Source organism: Xylocopa sonorina, chromosome 10, assembly GCF_050948175.1.
Source record: "Xylocopa sonorina isolate GNS202 chromosome 10, iyXylSono1_principal, whole genome shotgun sequence".
Lineage (NCBI taxonomy): Eukaryota > Metazoa > Arthropoda > Insecta > Hymenoptera > Apidae > Xylocopa > Xylocopa sonorina.
In genome coordinates, this window is record NC_135202.1 from 10452366 (window position 1) to 10473273 (window position 20908).

At 35.9% G+C, this 20908-nt stretch overlaps 4 protein-coding genes across 17 annotated transcripts; 2 read left to right on the forward strand and 2 right to left on the reverse strand.

Annotated features, from left to right (window-relative positions):
• Positions 1–502: 502 nt before the first annotated feature.
• On the reverse strand, positions 503–11435 carry LOC143428428 (A-type potassium channel modulatory protein KCNIP2). 8 transcript variants are annotated; one of them, XM_076903272.1, is made up of 6 exons: positions 6040–6708; positions 5678–5966; positions 3225–3452; positions 3097–3167; positions 2786–3004; positions 505–2658 (listed from the first exon to the last, which is right to left on the reverse strand). In XM_076903272.1, exons 2-6 carry the CDS (start codon positions 5697–5699, stop codon positions 2548–2550), a joined length of 651 nt encoding a protein of 216 aa, XP_076759387.1. In that variant the 5' UTR covers positions 5700–5966; positions 6040–6708; the 3' UTR covers positions 505–2547. The 8 variants fall into 8 exon arrangements, with proteins under 8 accessions (XP_076759381.1, XP_076759380.1, XP_076759387.1 ...); XM_076903271.1 differs by having other exon boundaries at positions 5678–5971; XM_076903270.1 differs by having other exon boundaries at positions 5678–5983.
• Positions 7885–10582, forward strand: LOC143427934 (uncharacterized). The gene is made up of 4 exons (XM_076902455.1): positions 7885–8006; positions 8132–8344; positions 8586–9828; positions 9897–10582. The coding sequence occupies exons 1-4, from the start codon at positions 7923–7925 to the stop codon at positions 10451–10453; spliced, it is 2097 nt and encodes a 698-aa protein (XP_076758570.1). The 5' UTR covers positions 7885–7922; the 3' UTR covers positions 10454–10582.
• Positions 11436–11929: 494 nt separating the features above from the next.
• On the forward strand, positions 11930–13103 carry Mrps26 (mitochondrial ribosomal protein S26). Of its 2 annotated transcripts, none has more exons than XM_076903646.1 (3): positions 11930–12188; positions 12268–12546; positions 12620–13103. In XM_076903646.1, exons 2-3 carry the CDS (start codon positions 12302–12304, stop codon positions 13032–13034), a joined length of 660 nt encoding a protein of 219 aa, XP_076759761.1. In that variant the 5' UTR covers positions 11930–12188; positions 12268–12301; the 3' UTR covers positions 13035–13103. The 2 variants fall into 2 exon arrangements, with proteins under 2 accessions (XP_076759761.1, XP_076759760.1); XM_076903645.1 differs by having other exon boundaries at positions 11932–12188; positions 12283–12546.
• A 2578-nt stretch (positions 13104–15681) lies between these two features.
• Med (Smad/Smad4 homolog Medea) lies at positions 15682–20904 on the reverse strand. Of its 6 annotated transcripts, none has more exons than XM_076903648.1 (12): positions 20781–20904; positions 20429–20634; positions 20175–20323; positions 19814–20093; positions 19368–19625; positions 18764–18904; positions 18378–18566; positions 18141–18314; positions 17822–18076; positions 17466–17747; positions 17237–17367; positions 15682–17156 (listed from the first exon to the last, which is right to left on the reverse strand). In XM_076903648.1, the coding sequence occupies exons 2-12, from the start codon at positions 20493–20495 to the stop codon at positions 17076–17078; spliced, it is 2007 nt and encodes a 668-aa protein (XP_076759763.1). In that variant the 5' UTR covers positions 20496–20634; positions 20781–20904; the 3' UTR covers positions 15682–17075. The 6 variants fall into 6 exon arrangements, with proteins under 6 accessions (XP_076759763.1, XP_076759765.1, XP_076759766.1 ...); XM_076903650.1 differs by having other exon boundaries at positions 19368–19610; positions 20706–20860; XM_076903651.1 differs by having other exon boundaries at positions 18378–18536; positions 20706–20860.
• Between the last annotated feature and the right edge of the window lie 4 nt (positions 20905–20908).

Sequence of the window (20908 nt, forward strand, 5' to 3'; positions counted from 1 at the left end):
GAACCTACATCGGTAGTGGAGGTATCTTGAAGTGGTTTCTGTGATGTGGGGATGGGAGGACCCCGCGGAAGTTCCTGGTCCTGTAGGGTGCGGGGTGGGGGATCTTGAGGAGGTTCCCGGTCCTCTGGGGTGGGGGGTGGGGGGACCTTGAGGAGGTGCTTATCCTGAGGGGTGGAGGTGGGGAGATTCCGAGGAGGTTCCCGGTCCTGTGGGCTGGGGAGTGGAGGGATCTTGGAGACTGCTGGTCCCATGGTGGAGGATGACGGAGGCTACTGGTGCGATGGTTGCGTCCTTCTCGTTACTTCACTTGGTTTGCTGAGGATGTTATAATACATTACAGTATGATTTTAATTGCGCCTTAATTTTGTAAGAATCAAGAACTATCAGTAAAATGTAAGGTTGTGTACATAAAATAAAATGTTATAGGCTTCACAGTATAAGGATATTATTGTACTTTATAATTATAAGTATTTTTATTTCCATGTACATTTTATGATATTAATTAAAAGCGAAATTATTTTAGTACCGATCTTACTTTAAGAGTTAATTATGTGATATACTCTGTATAATGAATAAAAAGTAAATAAAATTTAGTGTTATGAAATGCAAATTTTTTTTTCTTACACCCCAATCTATTCTAAATAAAAATTATTAAGATCAGTATCTCATAAATGTTACGATAATATAAGATAATTTATAAAATAAATGGCGAAGGTACAAAAGTCGTACCAATTTATGCATAAATAATTTATCAATCATTTAAAAAATCAATTCCTTAATTGGAATTTCTGTAACAAATCTCTATTTATATGCTGTTCTGGATTGCACATCACCAGATAATCGAACATATAAACGATTAATTGCGATCTTTTTGCATTCACGTGAGAACCTGCTTGTTTCACGTATCTTCGAATATAATATAGATATTTTAATAAACTTGAGAAATTCAACAAATTCGATGAGATTTGTACGCGTAAGATATTGGTTTAGAATATCTCGAGTATACACTAAGAGGTTCCACCTGTGCCTATTATTTTGTCCCCATTTAATTAACGACAGGTGCTACAAGATTAGTAGTAGTAGTAATCGTGTTAATAACCATACTCTTTTTATACGATAATAATAATCATAAGTATATAGTAAGGTACGAGAGAATCACACGAGATGTTGATCTTAGAGGATCACGTTTCTCTTAATTGGTCGAGGGTACTACGATACGCTATAACTGGGTTACCAACTACATTCTCCATCGTACATGGGTCTCTGGAAGTATCGTTAAGTCTATGATCTATAAAATGGACATATGCGAATGCCTTGAAACTTCACGTAATCTCTATAAGCATTTATCGATTTGAACTTTAAATTTCCTTCACCCTTTCTTAAAATGGAATGTAATCTTTGGAATTATTCAGGAATTATACAGCAAGATCGAAGAAAGCGTCTACACTAGTTTGTATGAGAAGTAAGATTAAAACGATTGTCGAACGTGATTCGCATATGCCTTGATCTAAGTAGTTTGAATAAACTCTGAATAAACTCTGACTTTTCTCTACCCCAATTCCTTTACTTGAACGTTTTACTACCTGTAAGCTAGTAGACGCGATAATTAATGTTAAAGGGTACGGATAAATCTTTAATCAGCCCTTATAGTTAAACTCTCTGTAAAGATAACAAGATATGAAGACGACCCGGACGATGGACAATAATTGAAGCTCCTTGAAAATACTTCTCTTACTCTTCACTCGATCGTCACAACCGTGGTCAGCATCGAGTTGCGCGTACACTTCGTTCTTTAAAAAAGGGCAAGCGTCGAGTTTTTCTCGACTCGCGAAAAAATAGAGGGAAAGTTAGAGTTAGAAGGAGTATAGAAGTCAAGAAATATCGAATCGAATGAAGAAACGCTATAGCGTAATTCGATAAAATTCGTAAAATTGATTTTTTATCGTAATGTGCAAGTTTGTGTTCGAATACGGAATTCAGTGTCCACTTTGGCGAGTCTAGAGACTGATTTGTTCCCGTCGCATTGATCTTAGCTAACAATTCTGTGCTATACGCTGACTCGACAGTTCAGTCTGAAATATTAAAACTCGTACCATCCAAAATTTCAATACCAATAAACGATATACTTGGATCATCGAGGTAATATCGAGAGTTCCTGACGATGCAATTACATCTTTGAAGTACACTTCGTCTCCTGCCTTCTCATTGCATTAGAACAATCATTATAAACATTTTTACTCTTGCACAATGCGAGAAGAAATTATTTTTTTTAGAGATTCAATAATACTGATAATTTCATCGTGCTTCGTCAGCACGCTTGAAAGACTGGGTAGGTAAAAGGGTAAGTACATATTTACAGGGAACGTTCGATGAGTCCCAATAGTAGTTTTCATTACAACTCAATTCCTTCGCTTCGACGTCGTGCGGGATTAAGGATCGAAATTTCGAAGACTACGCACAGAACTTGTTCGAACGTCGTATTACAATTTTTAAAGGAGTCATGACTCTTGGAAGTTGAACGAGGGTTAAAAAATAATCGTAGAGATCTCATAAGACAGTGTCTAGAGTGTCGAGACTTCGCAAGAGCTGCTCATCCTTGGAGCACCATTGTACTAACTCCTCGATCGTCACCACGCCGTCTTTGTTCGCGTCCATTAGCTGGGGATTAAATAATTTCCATTTGTATACGATCCCTTACACGTATTAAATGGATTACTTATCCACGATAAAAGTTGGAATCGCTTGTTAACGGACCACCGATGCAGAATCCATCGCGTTTACTCACGTGAAAAATACGATCGACGTGTTCTCGAGCAGCCAAATGAGGCTCGACTATTTGTGGCTGCGTGTAACGACCCAACATTTCGTAAATGGAACCGACTACGTCCATCATTTCCTCTTTACTGATTAATCCATCCCCGTCCAGGTCGTAAAGTCCAAATATCCACTGAAGTTTTTCCTCTACCGATCCTCTGGATACCTTCGACAAGATGGTCAGGAATTCCTGTGCACAATAAAAAAATCGCAATGCGCCTATAAAACCGTACCAAAACCTTTTCGAGATCGACGTGCACGTTTCTCTAAGTAGATCCTCACTTCGAAGCTTATCTTTCCGGACGGTTTCCTCTTCATGGTGTTGAAGACGTAATGAGCGTATTGGCTGGCATCTGAAACATTCGACAGTGTTACTTTTCGGTCTGATATGCCATCGTTTCGTCACTCACCTCCCTGCGGAAAGAACTGTGAGAAAATCTGCTTGAACGCTTCCTCGTCGACGAGTCCTGTCGGACATTCCTGCTTGAATCCACGATAGATAAGCTGTATCTCCTTCCTGGAGAACCTGGTGTTCGCTGCCAAGGTGGAAAGCTCCTCCGGCTTGTGCCTGCCGCCAAGGGCAAGGGCGCCGGCCGTGGAACCCCCTAAAACGCCCCCGAGTTCTTCAAGCTCGCTCTCTGCAAGTTTGCCAACAGGCGGTTCGCTCCTAAGACTGTACCACGCGTTCGAGATACTCCCCTCTCACCTTTCGATCAAAGTGCTTCTTCCTCTACGTCAGGCTTAAGGGAGGGACGCCGTTACTCCTCTCTCACGAGCAGACGGGAGAGGAGACTGGGCGGCGAATCTACTTACGAGACAGGGTGCAACGAGCTCACGTACGCGTTTACACGGGGAAGAGATACGCCGGGTGCCCGAGATTCCACCAGGCAACCTGCCTACGCTCCCGCCGGCAAACACGGGGGTTTTTCTATAGGACAGACAGTGCGGGCATTGCCAAAGACGGACAGAATACCTGGATATGTACAGGTGCACAGACTTGCAGGCGGAGGACTCGTGAAACAAGAAAACACAATGGAATAAATTTCGCCCCAGGTAAAACATTATGGTCCTTCATACGAAATGCTCAGCCGGCATCGTTCATTGCCGTTGCTACCAGACTGGCTTCAACGAAGACAGTGTTTTACTTGGGAAGAGATCTCGGGTAGATAGAAACAGGCTAGAGTCGCACGATTCCATCATTTTCTTCGTTCCTCGACGATGGAAGGATGCGTTGGGTGAGCAAAGTAGAGGCGGAGAGTTATTGTCAAGTAGGTTCCGGGGTGGTTCGAAAGATATTTCTCCGACTCGAAGAGTTGTTAAGCTTGCCAGACCAATTTGTTTGGCAGCATCGAGCAATCGCTTTCGTTGATGGGTATGTAGGAATTTAATTACCGATTCATCTTGCTCAGTGGATGAAAATATTCGCTGCGACGGCGACATAGCCGTCTAGACAAGTTTCATATTGACGGAGGCGCAACATAAAATCGATACTCATTAACACGGGCCGCTATTAATACAATTACCATCGTCGAAAATAAGATTCGAGATCAAACGAAAGCGTGACCCAACGCTAGACTGTACAGAGGGGTGGGTGTGGGAATCGAGCTCTAAAAAGTTACAATAGTTTCTAACTCTAACAGATGCACCTAATTCAAAGGAGTACCTAACGACATTTCTACCAAACTATGCTCTACAAAAGATCGTACACCTCTACAGGCAGTAAATACACGAAAACTATGTACCAGCTATTTACGGAAATACCGTGTCTACTGTGACGATCGTGGTATATTGCCGCGCGTTTGCTTATCGTTCGACAGTTGCGAATTCCACAAGTTGCTCTTCAATCACCGCATCGATCAATGAAATTGCAAATGCTCCGCGTTCCTTCGAAGCGTGCCAACGCAATGAAAGACATCGAATAGCTTGTCCGAATTTAGACGAATTCGCGCGTGTCTGACTGTCATGCACTTATTCCCTTTTTATACATGCTTCCATCGAGTATTAATAGTTAAAAACGACCGAGCGAACCGTTCGATCGACGCCTCTAACAAAATTGTCGCGGGATAGGGGATAGGGAAACGCGAAGTTTGGAAATCGGCAATCACAGATACGTTCTGCGATATCGTGCTCTGTTCCAACGTCGTTTTCTTTACAATCTCCGATGCAGCGAACTGCAGAATCATGGGAGAGAAAGGGAAAATGTTCAACTCGTATTCAGAAGTGAAATACCATCGGGCTTGTTTGCGACTAAGGTAGAAGCTTCCCATTGATCGCTGCTAAAATTACGATCACGAAACAGAGTGTAAGATACAAACGAATATGAATTCAGAGAAAAATGTTACGAAAGACCGAAAAACAAGAAAAAAAGACAGATAAAGCTAGCCGAAGAATCGATACAGAATAAAAGTTCGCATTCTACGAGTTGCTTTTCTACTTGACTAGAAGGATACGTTAACGAGTAAACGAAGATAGGTTTCGAAAGAGTAATAGTAGTTCGCACCGTAATCTTTTTTTTTCGGTCGAGAATCGTCTAAAACGCAGCCGTGCGCTTTTCAACCGAGCTTCTATAGGCGTACATGATCTGTACAGTGTAACTCCACTAGCAGCTCGGTCCCGGGCATCCGGGGTCACCATAGCAACGAGAGAGCTCCTACCCCGTATCCACACCCCACTTTGCGATTCCGCTTTCGAAGCATTTGTCAATTAAAAACGCGCGACATCCGAGCCATCCGCGTGTACATCGATAGCTAGGTACGTAATTACTTATCGTTAGAGAGAGATCGAGCGGGAGAGAAAGAGAGAGTGAGAGAAAGAGAGAAATGGCGAGAGAAAGACTAGAAGCGCGGTCTAGAGAAGTAAGTACTTGTATAGAGCAGTGGTCGCATCGGTCGGTTCCCTAGCGGACCAACTAAATGTATTCCAGGATGCTATCTCTGAAAGGAGTAGTCGTCAACGGGGCAAACAAGAGGGCGGAAGAATTGTTAGCGTTTTTTCTCTCTCGAGCGAGCCTCGCACCTTGCCGTTGCATCTTTGGCAGCTGTTAGCACTGACACACCGCAACGAACGGTATCGCGATAAAGGGGGAGATCGTTCGGGCCTGGGCTGTGTCGATCCCTTCGTCTCAAGGAGGATCTCTTTCCACGGCGTAACGACTGGCCTGCACCGATTACTGGAGAGGAAACTCGAGCGGCACTACAGTCGGCTCTGTATGTTTGATGAACTTACTTTTCTCGCGGCTCTTACGTGCCTTCATTGGCCGCCTTCGACACCGATTCGCCGTCGATTCACCAGCGAACCTGATCGCTGCCAGCGATCCGACGCACCGAACGCGATACCTCCAAGTCGCCGCTTCGAAACGATCGATCTAACGATCTTTTCCGATTCCCCTCTAACGATTATCGAACCTGACACTGGGCGGTGACGATCCTTTCTTCCGTTCTCTCTTCTTCTCTCTTTCTCGCCTCTTCTTTTCCCTTCCGTTTCCCTGGCTCTTCGTGGATGGTCGTTCTTCCCATGGACGAAATGGGCCGATCGACGCGTGCACGTCTCTAATTCACCGATCGATGCCCCACGACGGACTAACGTAACTCAGCCACAGAACTCGGTAACGACGTGCGCGGCCCTCGCGCTGATGCACTAAACAGCCTGCCACGCAAAAGCACCGAGTATGTTCGCTCCCGCGCAAGTCCAGACTCTTTTTTCAGACATACGTACAACAAACATCTCCGCCCGTTTAACGGGCATTATCTCAATAAATGATGATCACTCGGCTCGTTATCGGTGCTTATTTTACCGCAACCGCAGCTTCATCCGACCTCTCTTTCATCGAGAAACTCCCTTGGAAACGAGAATAATGCATATAATTGTGTTGCAATTCCGTTTGCATACGTAGGCGATTACTTCGAAGAGTGCTATTAATTTACCAAATGAATTATTTAATTCGATTACCATACGTTAAAGGAGTAAAGTTGCTTGAACATATCCTGGAAGAGCAAATTGGCTATTCCACTTGGAACAAAGATCAGGCGAAAGTAACTCGATTGCTTATCGATAATATATCTCTGAGTTACTTTTCTTCGTTATTTTGTAGTAAAAACTTTGAAGAGGGATCTGCAACTACAAAAGGCATGATTTCTTTACGATTTATTTGCGATATGCAATACGTTTGACCTCGATACTTCGTGCGTACGTAAATCTGTAGGAAACAAGTAGTACGAGGCGCGTCTGACTATAAACAACTTTTCTACTGAACATGAGCACCGTTTCCACGAAGCATACAGCTGTTCCACTATGTCACAAGTATGATTATTTCTTCTTGTGATAAATATAACGAGATCGTTTATCGCTTTAAGCAAAAGAGATAATAAATAATATTTAATGCATCATACGTTTCAATATTATAAATCCCGGCAAGCTTATGGAACCGAGCCAAAAGCCTAGAGGAAACGACTCTAAATGTTGATCAATCGCTTCATTTATGTTGATAACTAAAAAATACAACAGAAAAGTATATTAAACACTGTCAATAACTATGTAAATTAACGAATATGCTATAAGTTTATGAAAACTTGGAAACTACCCCGATTAGGTCTCATCACCGATGAGAAGGACAATATTATCGATCGATGAAATCGAGTTGTAATTACATCATTTACAGATGGCAGGATAATAGCATTTATCATCGATAACATCTGTTCCACTGATAAAGGAGCATCGTACATCATATGGACAAAAATGAATAAAGGAAACATCCTTATATGATCATGATTCTTCTTTCTTTCCATCACCTATTTTTTACAAGAAAAAGTCACAATGTTAAATCAATTCTATACAAATTATTTAACTACAAAATGTACATATTAAAAAATTGAATGTTTAAAAAATGTATACCTATTAGATGAGGATAATTTTCCTCGAAATGAGTTTAATAAAAGGACGGGGATAATTTACGCGTGAAATTAATTTTCGATGGAAGTATGAATTAAATAGTTTTTTTAAGTTAAAAGCAACCGCGTAATTCGGTTAGCAGACGAATTTTTCTACCGGCCATACCAGAAATGTACAAGGGCCGAGGGTAGGATTGTGGATAAGTGGTTTCGTGTTTGAAAATGAACAGCAACGATATTTCAAGTTTATCGTACAAAGAATTACAAGCCTTGGCCCTTCGGTATCGAGTACCAGGTAACATAAAGGTAATTCATCTATCGTTAGATATTTGCGCAACAAGTATATGAACTAGATTTCGCTTCTCGATTTTCTTCCTGAGGCGACATAATGTATTGATTTTTCAACGATCGATCACAATTTCTGACCGTAGAAGAAATTACTAATTAAAGTGTTGCAAGCCGCAAAAGGCGGAAATGAGAACGAAGTTGGGAGGCTATTACAAGATCTTAAGCAAAATCGTAAGAGGAAAGTGAGAAAGATCAAAGTTGGAAAATTTGGGTTAACCTCCACACCATTGGACAGTCCTGATTACGTTATGGCTGATGATTATTATTGCCCGCAGCAACAACCACCTTATCAATGGGTGAGTCGATTTTCATTTGATTTTGCCACTACAACGCGTGTCACTAATGTTAAAAGAAATTCGCGAATTACAGTACGAAATCTTCAGTTCGTCTCAAACGTTAATCGATAACGCTCGAGACAACGTATTGTATCGAGTATGAATAACTTTTGTAGATCGATCATCGATCAATCTTATTGGAAAATTTACATTTATATTATAATTTAGTATACCTTAAATAAAATAAGTATTGCATACTTAGGTTGGTGCAGAAGAAGAAATAGCAAGCAGAGATGATGATAATAGAATTCCTAATTATGAAGAGTTTAAGCAATATTTATTGAAGAGAATACAAAGTGAATTTCAAACATATGATGCAAACAACAATGAGGTACAGGATTCTACTATAGTGGATTTAAGAACAACAACAGTTGCATCTGATGTGCAGAAAGATCCTTTAGATGTTACCAATTATGCAAAGTCTAATATAATTGCTGTTAACAGTGCAGATTCATTTGCATATCAACCACATGATAATATTGAATACCAAACATTAGAAGACACAAATAACAACAAGCAAGGGGCCACACTTTTGAAAAAAATGTTGCAAGCACCAGTTGGTGCAAATTTGGGGGAAATAGCTAGTCCAGTATTTGGTAGTTACCGGTTTTGGACAATGGAACAATATCAGTCCAATAATATATTAGATAATTCAGATACTTTAACCGCAGAATCAGATAATGAGGAAAATTTGGAAACCAATACAGAGTGCTATGGACTTCTGAGTGGTATAAAGGGGCAATACTTTTTAAATGAATCAAATTGTGGAAAAAGTGTTGAGAAAATTAGTGAACAAATTTCAAATGTTGCGACAAATGATAATCTTAATCAATATAGATGCCCTAACACAAATATTGATACGCATCAAGATTATGACACTTGGACTATTACTAGTGTTATGGATGCAACGGATAACAACTGTGCAACAGATGTTCAGCCATCAAAGATACTTCAGGCTATGTATTATGATAACATAGGATCTAATAGTTTAAATAAGCCTATAAATGAGGAAAGTTTAACTTATCATTATAAAATGACAGACTCTGTACATCCTTACAATTCAAATCAAAATCTATTAAATTTAAATCCATCAGAAGAAAATCAGTATTATGAAACAAATGTAATTCCTAATGTTCAGTCTGACTGTACTAATACATACTATTTACAACATCTGATTAAATGCAGTACAGAAACTACTGGAGAGTACTTGCAAAATACACATGCTTATTCAAATGCAAATACACATCAAGATGCGTACACTTCTAATGTATCACAGACATTGACTAACAATAGTCACTACAATTCTGATATAACATATCAGTACTCTTATTCGCATAATAACCAGGGAAATATTCCACTATCTGAACATCTTGAACAATCTGAACAAATTGAATCCAATGTTCACAGAAATGTTCTTAGTATAACAGAAAAGGTACAAACAAGTGGTATGTATGTAGTAATTACTCTTAATTTACTGTGAAAAAGTATAATGCTGCATATTTAATATTTTTAGGAATACTAGATCCATTTTGGCCTAAAAGAATTCCTACAGATTCTATTCTGGAGAATATATTGAATTTCATTAGTAACAAGCGTATAGATTTATCAAAGATAGATCAAACATCTTGTGTATATTGTTACATAGCCCCTATTGTTACTCACACACCGGTCTCAACAAACATAACTTGCTCTCAAAAGGAAAGGTTTGTTGCAGAATATAGACAACATTCATTTTCTCCATATTGGCTACTCTACAATGATACTTCGTGCGGGATGCGAATGGCTAATTTACAAACGAAAATCGGGCAAGTTATAGAAGAACAGTCGCGTGTACAACACACGCCTATATCAAATAATAATTCAAATTTAAGAGACTCAGTCGCGGAAAATGATGATTCAATTTCCGATGTTTGGACGCACAATTATACAAATTACGAAGCAGTAACAGAAAGAGATGAAAATATGTGCGAAGATTTAAACGTTGAGGTTACAGATTGCTTATTTTCCACGATAAATACGGAACCATTAGTTAGTCAAGTAGACGAACTTTCCAAAAATCAAATACAGTAAACAAAAATTTATACAACTACAATAGTACAAGAAATTGTATCTGTCTCTGTTGCAAAGAGGAAGAATACAGAAACACTGATATTATGTAATTTAAAAGAAAATAATTACATACTATTTATATATTTAAGATTAGAAACCAAAGTTAGACACGATCTGCGAAGACTGTCTTGTTTAATCTTATCGAAAAGGATAATTAATTATGTTATAACAATCACGTAAACCTATTTTTTCGATAATAATTAAAATCAAATGTTACTTATTAAAAAATACGTATAATCTTTGAAAAGGCCAGTGAAAATTAGAGAATTCTGATTTCCTTAAATTTGTACTTATAATGGTACAAATTTGGCAAATAAAAATGAAAAAAGCAATTGTTCCTATGATCTCGAATACATACCTAATGTAAGGAAAATTAAATTTTTGTATAAAATGAGGATAAAAAGAAATAAACTCGAAAGACACTATTAATTAAGAAAATTAATTTCGGATTATAATTTGAAATTAAGCACAAATAAAACAACGAATTTTTCTTTCGTTTATTTCCCTTATCCTCGATTAATATATGTGTATATCGTTATATATTTTATTAAGAAATAAATATACCAAGCATTTCACAAAAGTAAATGTCTAGTAAAATATTGAAACCTTTTTCTTGATGGTAACAGTACTTAATTGAAAAATTTCATTCATGAATTGTTGTAACTTAACATTTCTCAAACAATGTCGAAAGTGAGTCATTTGTTACAATGAAATAATTACAAGAAAAATCCTACTTACTTGAAATCCCTTCTGCCTGCATTTGCGTTTTTAAATAATTGAAAACTTTAACAGGAATTGATTCTTTTCTTCTATTTTTGTACACAGCTACTTCGGAATCCACATTTTTCGAAGTACTTTGCTTGTCAGAAGATCTGCCCGGTGTCATATGAACGCTATACATTTTTCTTTTTGAATTTCGCTTTCGCAAAATTTGAACACTTATTTCGCGCCTCCCTAATTATGTATCCTTACATTTCTTTTTGCCACTATTATCGTTTAGACGAACAGTCAAATATATTTGAAATTATTCTATTGAAACGCATCGAAAACCGCATATACCTGCTGAGAATTTTAAATACGAAGCACAGATAAACAGTAGCCTCTAGGCAGGCCAAGATCTCCCGCACAACTGTTTTTAAAAAAGCTATAATGCGGATGTAGGTAAGTGTCGTGGCGCATTCACTCTGTACTTAATGAGGTCCTCAGAACACGGGACTAATTATTTCACTGTCTCGTTCGTTTTTACACTTTAGAAAGAAAAATTGTCCTATTGAAAATATATGAAACTTGCATACATCTTCATGTAAAATGTACAAGTTTTCTAAGTTGGAAACATACGCCGTAAAATATATTTTCTACTACATTTTATTGTAATATCTTAACCCTATACTTAATCAATTTTTTTAGTATTATTTAATAAGCGCTTTTAAATTACTTTTTAAAAATTATAATGAACTTAATATGTTTTCTTTCTTAAATCGCACACTCGCGTTAAAATTAGTGTATACGCGCGATATATTTTTGAAAAGTTCAGTATCTAGATAATTATGGTACTACAGATAAATGTTCTTACAATAACACATTTCTAACCTAGTAACAACTTCGATCATAATATTGATACGCATGACAATGTTATAAAAGCATTGATTTTTCGTAATCACATAAAATTAAAAGCTTGGACGTCGATTAAAATCAGGTATGAGAAGATAATTATTGCGATAAATGTATACATACATGTTGTAAAGTGTTGTATAATCTAAAGTATTGTTAAAAAGAGGTTATCATTTCAGTGGAAACGAATTAGCAACAATGATACGAACACCAATAGCATTTAGTGTTAATGCATTAACAGTACGAAATTTAAATGCTTATGATCACTTAACATCATATGGGCCACATATCCAATGTGTAAGATGGAGAAGGAAACCAATTTGGTTACCAACAGCAAAGACTAAGGTATTCAGAGTGCCAACAAGACCAGTTATACCTGAAGAAGACAAACTTGAACTTAAACGTTTATACAATAATTACAGAACATTAATGAAGTCTTTAAAGTATGTGATTATTAACATTATCTATGATATAATATATTCTCAAATTACATAAGATAATATGCGTTTGCCTTAGGTCTTTTTTTATCGAGCAGGAAAAACAGAGGGCAATAACTTTAGATGAGAATATTATAAAAGAAAAAGCAGAAAAAGATTTTGAAATATGTAATTACATAAACAATAACTGGAATTTAAGAGTAGCTGCATTAAGAGATGAAAGATTAGCCAAAGAAAGGGAAATCCGTAAAGAAGAAATTGCTGCCAAGGTTCAAGCGAAAAAGGAAAGAGACTTGAGACTTCAGGAGCAAGTAGATATAGAAATTAAAAAGGCAAAAGAAGTGGCCTCAACACTTATCACATCAGAGAATATAGATGAAGCTATTCTACAGGCATTGGAAAATGTTGTAGACCATAATGCTGCAATCGACATTCATGGCGAGTTCTATAACAAAAAGCCAAAACAAGTTGCATACTCCAAAGCAACAGATTAGAATAGGTATTGTATAATAAATTGCTTGTACTTTAAGAAACAATTTTCCTTAATAAAAATAGATCTTCTAACTATATTTATAATATGTTTACTTTCTTCCTATTAAATTCAACTCGTTTTATTTTTCTAATTCACAGAATATGTTTATTGAAAATGATCATGTATAATGTAATGTATCTGTAATATACAATAACAAAAAGTTTTTAAACACATCCATTTAAATTCTGTAAGCATATGTTCTTTACAATATGGTACGCAGGCACTGCATTAACTACGCATCTCTGATTTCATAGCCTGTTTTCCCATACTGTCGCAACTTATACTTAGAGCATATAAGTGCTCAGAATATTTTTTTTTTAAACAATATAATTATGCGTTATCGTCGTACGGTGTTACTCAAAAATGTTTCGCGAGTAAAAATTATTACATAAGATCATTTTTCTGTACCGACGATAATCACAGATACTAATTTGTAATTCGTATGATGCTTATTTTTGTGGTATTCATCGAGATATCGTAACTCCAACACCATGAAATCTAAATCTGAATGAAATTGTATTTGAACATATGGTTTAAAATGTTTATACGTGATTCTACTTGCATTATGTATTGCGACGTACTTGTTAAGAATAATTACTTTTACATTTCGTACATATTTGTAACATATCGTATCTTCGAAATATCTTTGGTTTAAACATATATAATTTGTTTAAAAGAAATAAATGATAACAATTATATCGCCGCTTTCTACAAAAATTTCAAGAGACATATGAATAAACGTATACAATTATGAAAAATGATTCGCATTTAATTCAGCTGTAAAGCCTGGTAAAAAAATCTATTAATCTATTATTTTACAGTTTTCTGAAATAATGGATAGCAATGATAAATGTATAATTCTATTCTGATATTTATTGTACGTGCTTATGTATACGCTCCTATAATTTAAGAACAAGTCTTTGAGTTTCAAAATCTGTAATTAACAACGAAGCCTTATATTAAAAAAGTTTGTTACAGTTAAAATTGAAGTAAAATCAATACCAATAAATAAGCACAAAGAAATGATAGAAGGAATATAACAATTTGTTTTTTTTTCATCTGACTTAAACGTTATTCATACAATTATGTATAAAATAAACAATACAAGTGTATGCATAGGCTTCGTCATTGATTATGATATGAAGCAAATTCGTAAGATTCTTAAATATCAAGTCATACGTTATATACTACCCTGACAAAAGTGAAAAAAGCAGTAATAATTATAGGTATTCTGTATTTAAATTATCGTTATCATTTCTTCAATCGTAAACGTAAGTTACATAGGCATTTTATTTACTTTTACAACTATTTGCTATGGTATCTTTGACATGAGACAGGGCTATTGCACTTTGATACCAGTTCTAATATATGTACGAAACTATTATTCGGAGGCATCGTTAAAACATTATATGAACACGTTTGTAGAATTATTCCCGTCGCAAAGTTTCTGAGCTTTGGGTTGCGTTGAAAGTGCACGTGTGTTTCATACACCGATTCTCCCCTTATCTCATATTCTATTCGATAATACTATAAATTAGTTTTGAACGCATTGATTCTTATAATTTATCTCCATGTTTTTATATAGATTTAATTTAGCTTAATTTAGATGTACAAATTCTTTTATTCTGGATCTTGTAAAATCTATGGGTATAGGACGTACTGAAGCACCACAATTTAAAGATGTGTTGCATTCGCAATTTACGGGCTTGGTAAAAATATAGGATGTATAAAAATTCTTAATCCTGTTTGTTATTTTTGTGTACGGTATTATATGAAAATGATGGCACATGTGTTTCTAAAGCGAACTTGGCGTTAAGTGTGCTTAAACACGATTCTTTTCGATTTATTTGAGCTCCGTATCTCCTTGGTATAGATTAGAAAAAAATGATGGGAATAATGTTTCATGTATTTTATAGTTAAAATACAGATTGCATAAAAATTTAGTCAATAACATTATCCTTCATTTCGTCGATCATTAACAAATGCACATCCCTTTGTTATTTCTACTATACATTTCTCTTCTTCCATCTCGATTATTCTCATTCTTTAAAATGTGTCTTTTTTTCTTAATGATGTCAATAGACTACCTCTTTTCAACCTTGGTTTTTATCACACAAGGTAATATATGTACTTAACTTCTCATAATTAGAACAAAGCATCTCACAATAACTCAATACTTGCTTAATCAAGAATAACTCATTATTTACTCGCAATACAGTGCGCATACACATGCTTATATATATATACAAAATTCTACTCTGCGCTTGTATCAATGAGAGAGACTGATCTTGATTAAGTATAATATAAGAAATGTAAGGACAACATGAACACAAAAACAGCTAAATAATCTCTACTCAATTACAACAAAGAAGCAAAAATTCAGAATACTATAATGTACCTCAATTAATAAAAACAAGCAGTAAACATTTCTCTTTGCCTAAAATAAATGAAAAGATAATAATATGCATACATATACATATACCTTCATACATATATATATAATATATATATGTACGGATAGGTATAAAATTTGGTCAACTTTTTCTCTGTATGATAATATTATCAAATATAGCATATATATATATATATATATATATATATATATGTATATATATATATAAGAATATTTTGTACGAATATAGAATAATAAAATGGTTGGGGTAAACAGTAAGTATAATTATTCAACAAGTACTACATGATAATAGTAGTAACATTGATGGTTGATCGAGAGCAGAGACAATTGAATTCAAGTTTACATAAAAGTATGATCAGTCCTTGTCCATTTTTTAAGTACAAGATCTAACCATATTTTACATGTTTCCATTTTGTCTCATTACCAACAACTTTACTAATAATTATAATAATACTAACTATCAAAGTAATTAATGTCCTTACTAGGAAAATAATAGTAAAAAAAGAAGGAGGCATAAAACATCATCATAAACCAAACACTGCAGGTATTCTCGTAGTGATACTTTTTGGTTGTAAAGTATAAAACAGATAACAATACAGAAGGTTGTTCTAACAATATAGTATCAAACTACTGTCAGTACAACCGAGATAGGTGTAATAAAAATATTGCCTTCCTAATGCAATACACACTTTTCTCAATATTCAATTGCTCCCATTAATGTTTCACTATGCAAACATGTCTCATTAAATTTTTTTCTGTTTCTATATTACAGCTTCTTTGACACTATAGATTTATAGAATGACTTATATAATATTTATCATTATATTTTTACGTACTAAAGCTGTTACCCGACAGTACCTTGACGTATATTGCATTCTTAGAAAACCTTCCTACTGTGCACATATATATATATATATATATATATATATATATATATATATATAATCCATTCTTTTACCGTTGTTATATTCGTGTTTAAAACTTGTCATCGTTCTTTAAGTAGGATATAGGTTATGCTATCTTACAAAGCTAATCTCAAAAAACGAGATTATGACTATTAATGTTTCCGAAAGTATCACGTTTTACCCACGCATTTTGCTGAGTTTACCAGGCCATGCCATGGAAATGGTATTTTTCCCCTTAAAACAGATAATGTCTGTCTATTAAAATAGAAGTCTTTTACCCTACCTTCGCTTCTTTTTGTAGACGCATTCCATTCTTCTTAAAAAATAATTTTTCCATAAAGAAAAATAATATCTCCTCTGCAAAACGTTTGTACGTTGACGGGTAATGCAAGGCCGTGGCACACATTTCATTTCGACGCGGTAAATCATGTGTGTAAAATATATAAAAAGATTTCAGTAAAGGTTTCGAGCAATGCCATTCTATGTTTTTTCTTTTTCTGGACATGAAATTTCACACTGTTTCCATTTGGATCAACATGTTTTCGTCGATTTCCCTCGAAATCTATAACAGTGCTATACAGTATTGTATGTGTATGCATTTTATACATTTTGCACACTTGATGCAGAGTTTTCATAGCAATGTGATGTCTTTTGTAACATGTGTATTGTCTAAAATTAAATAAAATTATTCAATTCCCCGAGGACCATCTATTGGCATAGTATGTAAAACTTCATCCAACAATTGAAGAGCACGATGTAAGTGCACCTATGTCAAATATACAAATTTATTGCTAGTTTAATTTTTATGTAATACATAGTAAACAGTTATCAGTAAGATATACATACTTCTATCCAGCATGGTGTTTCTTTTATACTTTGTCGAGGATAATCAGGGCCCCAACCTTTTACAAAACTTAAACGTAAAATACAAAGCCGTCGAAGATCATCTACGCCAATCCCTGCTGCTGCACTGAGATCTATATGTCATGTAAATTTATTATTGAATCAAAGAAATATATTTTTATAAAACACGCACATGCAACGCCTATAACAATTAAATGTAAATTATATTAACTTTTAGTAATTGGTGCTCCATGTGTCAAATGACCTGCTACCGCTGCAGCCTGTGCCGCGGCTGCAGCTTGGGCAGTAGCGGCTTGTCCCCTCATTTGTTTATGACATTGTCGTAAATCAAAGACTTTAATATACGCAGAAGGATAAATTTTATGCACAGCATCGCCAGGTGCACGACCCGCTTCTCTGTCTAAATAGTAAGACTGTACAAAGACACTATGTTCACTTTGGCATCTCAACCAAACATCTCCTTCCCCCCTTAAATCTAATACAACTCCTTTGCCTACAAATGCGGGATAATATAAATGTTAATATCTTTATTACTAAAAATTAAAGAGGAAATATAATTTATTGTACCTATGTGAAGGCGTGCTTTTTCGCTTTGTTCCGTCCTATGTACGTTACTCAAAGCTCCTAAACAAAATCTATTACCACCGCTGGGATCAACATAACCATCGACTGTTACAGTGGGACAACCACTGCTTACTTTAAACGTTTCCCCTACTTGAGTATCTAATTCAAAGTAACCTACAGAGCACCAGTATTCTGGTGCTGGTTGTGTAGATAATAAGCCACCAATATTACCACCTACTTCACCTCCATGACCACCCCCTAATAAAAATATAAATTATGATACTGTAAGTATGTGAAATACATATAATAGTCGCTAACTTACAATAAGACGTGGGATGAAGATGTCTATGATCAGGAGGCTGCATGCTTTGAGTATACGTAAGAGTATTGGGTCCAGTCCATTGTGGTGCTCCTGAATTGTAAGCAGCCGTAGCTACTGGAAATCCATTTGGATGATGAAGATGTACAGGTGATACAGGAGAATTTTGACCTTCGCCTATGAAAAATATCAATTTGAGATTTAACAAGTATTAAATAGTGATAAAATAAAATAGTGTACCTAAAGATGCTGCTAATGCATCAACTGTAGGCGGTTGATTAAGATCCTGAGGAGGTGTGTTCGTTCCGTAAAATGTTTCTGTGGTTTGTCCTTGTGAAGGACTCAACATCTGTGTCCCGTTGCCTCCACTAGATGCACTCAATGACTGCTGTTGGCTACCTACGGCGTGACTCATTGGATGTACTACTGCTGCAAAATCAAATGTAACTCGTACACAATAAAGGCAACATAAAATAAAATATCAATTATACTCAAACTTTCGCTGGTATTTCTGAAAATAATTTACTATTGAATTCCTAACGAAATTAGCACAAAGCAACCAAAACTAACTAGGCAAAGTAGACAGAAAATATAGAATATAAAAAAGCATCGTATTATATACGTACGATGATGAATGTTACGTGTCGTAGGATGATGAGGTGTAGGAATCCAGGTTTGTCTGGGACAATTATTGTCATCCAATTTATTGTGTGGATTACCACCGTTATTCCCTCCCCCATTACTGCCGAACACACCCTCACCACTAGCTGTGCCAAACAATAAAAGGGAAAAGAAAGAATAAAGCTAAAATGAAATAAAAACTAGCAATGCAAAGTAATCCTGAATAAAGCAATATTAAGAAAAGATTTGCAGAGAAAAAAATAAAAGTTATATCAAGGCTCTTAAAAAGTTGTTCATATATATTTCAATGTACTGCTTTATTATATCACATTCTTCTTAATGATCTTGATCGCTTAAACATGCTTTACTTTTAAACAAATTAATGCACTCCATGTACAAAAATACATTTACTAATAAAATGACAAAAAACAGTGTATATAAAGATTTGAAATGTTAAAGTGAAATATTTTAATATGCTTAATGCTTTGCTTATTTTGCTAATAAGTACTACAAAACATATACAACTTCACTGTATACTAGTCATTGAAACATAAAATTTTTATAATAGATAATTAAAGTTTCCAAAACAAAAATAAGATTGTTACTTACTTGGATTAGGTGGTGCTAGGCCTGGTATAAAAGTCTGCTGGGATGGTTGTGTATTATTAGACGAAGTGGGTTGAGCAGGTGGATGATGCTGAATAGTTTGGTTCATTTCTCCATCAACATCCATCGCTGATCCTACTGCACCAGCTGCTGCACTTCCTCCACCACCAACCGAATATTCATCTTTGACCAATCTACCACCCGGTCCTACACCTACTCCTGATTGTAGCGTCAGCCCAGATAGGTCTGTAAAGAACGGGTCTGTGCGGGGAAACCAACCCATTCCATCATACACCAAGGCCACAACAATAAATCATTTACACTTATGGTGCTACAAATGAATTCACAGAAGCATTGCAAAGAAACTGATGCAATGAAAATGGACATCAATCAAAGCTCATGATCTCTTTATGAAAAGAAATAAAAAAAACATGTGTCTCATAACATACCTATGCCAGGAGATACAACTCTCTCATAGTGATATGGATTTACACATACAGAATCACATTTTAAGTCAAAAGCAAATTGGCAGTACTTGACGTGTTTCAATTCGTTCTTGTGTAAATCTGGCCATCTCCATATTCGTGCGTAAATAACATGTGGAAAACCTTTACGGCCCGCAACTTGTAGCCTACCATCCAAAGTTCTTTGTATCGTAACACATTTACTTGGGTGAGCTCCATTTGTAGTAATAGCGGTTATTAAGCTATCTAGTTCATCTCGTTTTTCCTAAAGTAATATCAATTATATTATATATACGAAACATGAATTGAATGTCTTTAACGAATGCAACCAAATAATAATATTTACTTTGAGCTTCTTAACCAACGATTCGATGGCTCTTTTACTGAATCCTTCACTTTCACCGCCTTGACGATGACACATGAGAGAATGTACAATGCTCAAACAGGCATCTGCACTGGTCGGTGCACTAGGTGCAATTCCTGTCATTTCTCTCACTATACAGAAATATTTATATAGATAATAAAGATCTACACTAGCTGTATCAGCAAAATATTCCAGTTTACATATAATTTACGGAAAAGAAGATCAACAAAACTTACATTCTGGATTAGGTTGCATTGGGGGCGAGGGATACAGATGACCTCCCCCGCCCGCCAATCCAACCATCTCTGTGAAAGCCGTGGCGAATACCGTTCCAATTCTTCGATTGAGACACTATTCTTATCCTTAGCTTCGACGTGTTCAAGTTTTTATGATTTACCATCTAGCAGCGATGTGCTAGCCATGTGTCGCAGACGTGGATTCGCTGAAATTGAGAAACAGTTTAATAAATCGGAACTGATCAAGTTATGAAATGTTAAATGGCACATAACAAACCTTATCGGTTGGCGAACAAACAGAAGTCAGAAATACACGAAATAACCTTAATCGAATCTCTTTACGATGACGTACCGTGAACTGACAGTTACTTCGAGTAGGACGCTGCTAGTTTTTTTCGGAGGTTATATTGAATCGTTGCGACATCAGTAGAACCTGGTAGAATCGCACTTATCTCTAGTATCTAAGTGCACAATTGGCGA

Bases quoted from the DNA above. Each gene is read 5' to 3' on its own strand.
- LOC143428428 (XM_076903265.1), bottom strand. From the start codon at position 11,393: ATGTATAGCGTTCATATGACACCGGGCAGATCTTCTGACAAGCAAAGT. The intron at 3,168-3,224 runs GTGAGTGACGAA...CGAATGTTTCAG, and splicing joins ACAGTTCTTTCCGCAGGGAG to ATGCCAGCCAATACGCTCAT. The intron at 2,659-2,785 runs GTGAGTAAACGC...TTTAATCCCCAG, and splicing joins ACGTCGATCGTATTTTTCAC to CTAATGGACGCGAACAAAGA.
- LOC143427934 (XM_076902455.1), top strand. From the start codon at position 7,923: ATGAACAGCAACGATATTTCAAGTTTATCGTACAAAGAATTACAAGCC. The intron at 8,007-8,131 runs GTAATTCATCTA...TTCTGACCGTAG, and splicing joins GAGTACCAGGTAACATAAAG to AAGAAATTACTAATTAAAGT. The intron at 8,345-8,585 runs GTGAGTCGATTT...TTGCATACTTAG, and splicing joins AACAACCACCTTATCAATGG to GTTGGTGCAGAAGAAGAAAT.
- Med (XM_076903648.1), bottom strand. From the start codon at position 20,495: ATGGTTGGATTGGCGGGCGGGGGAGGTCATCTGTATCCCTCGCCCCCA. The intron at 20,094-20,174 runs GTAAATATTATT...ATATTACTTTAG, and splicing joins CGTTGGTTAAGAAGCTCAAA to GAAAAACGAGATGAACTAGA. The intron at 17,157-17,236 runs GTATGTATATCT...TATTTGACATAG, and splicing joins AAACACCATGCTGGATAGAA to GTGCACTTACATCGTGCTCT.
- Mrps26 (XM_076903646.1), top strand. From the start codon at position 12,302: ATGATACGAACACCAATAGCATTTAGTGTTAATGCATTAACAGTACGA. The intron at 12,547-12,619 runs GTATGTGATTAT...CGTTTGCCTTAG, and splicing joins ACATTAATGAAGTCTTTAAA to GTCTTTTTTTATCGAGCAGG.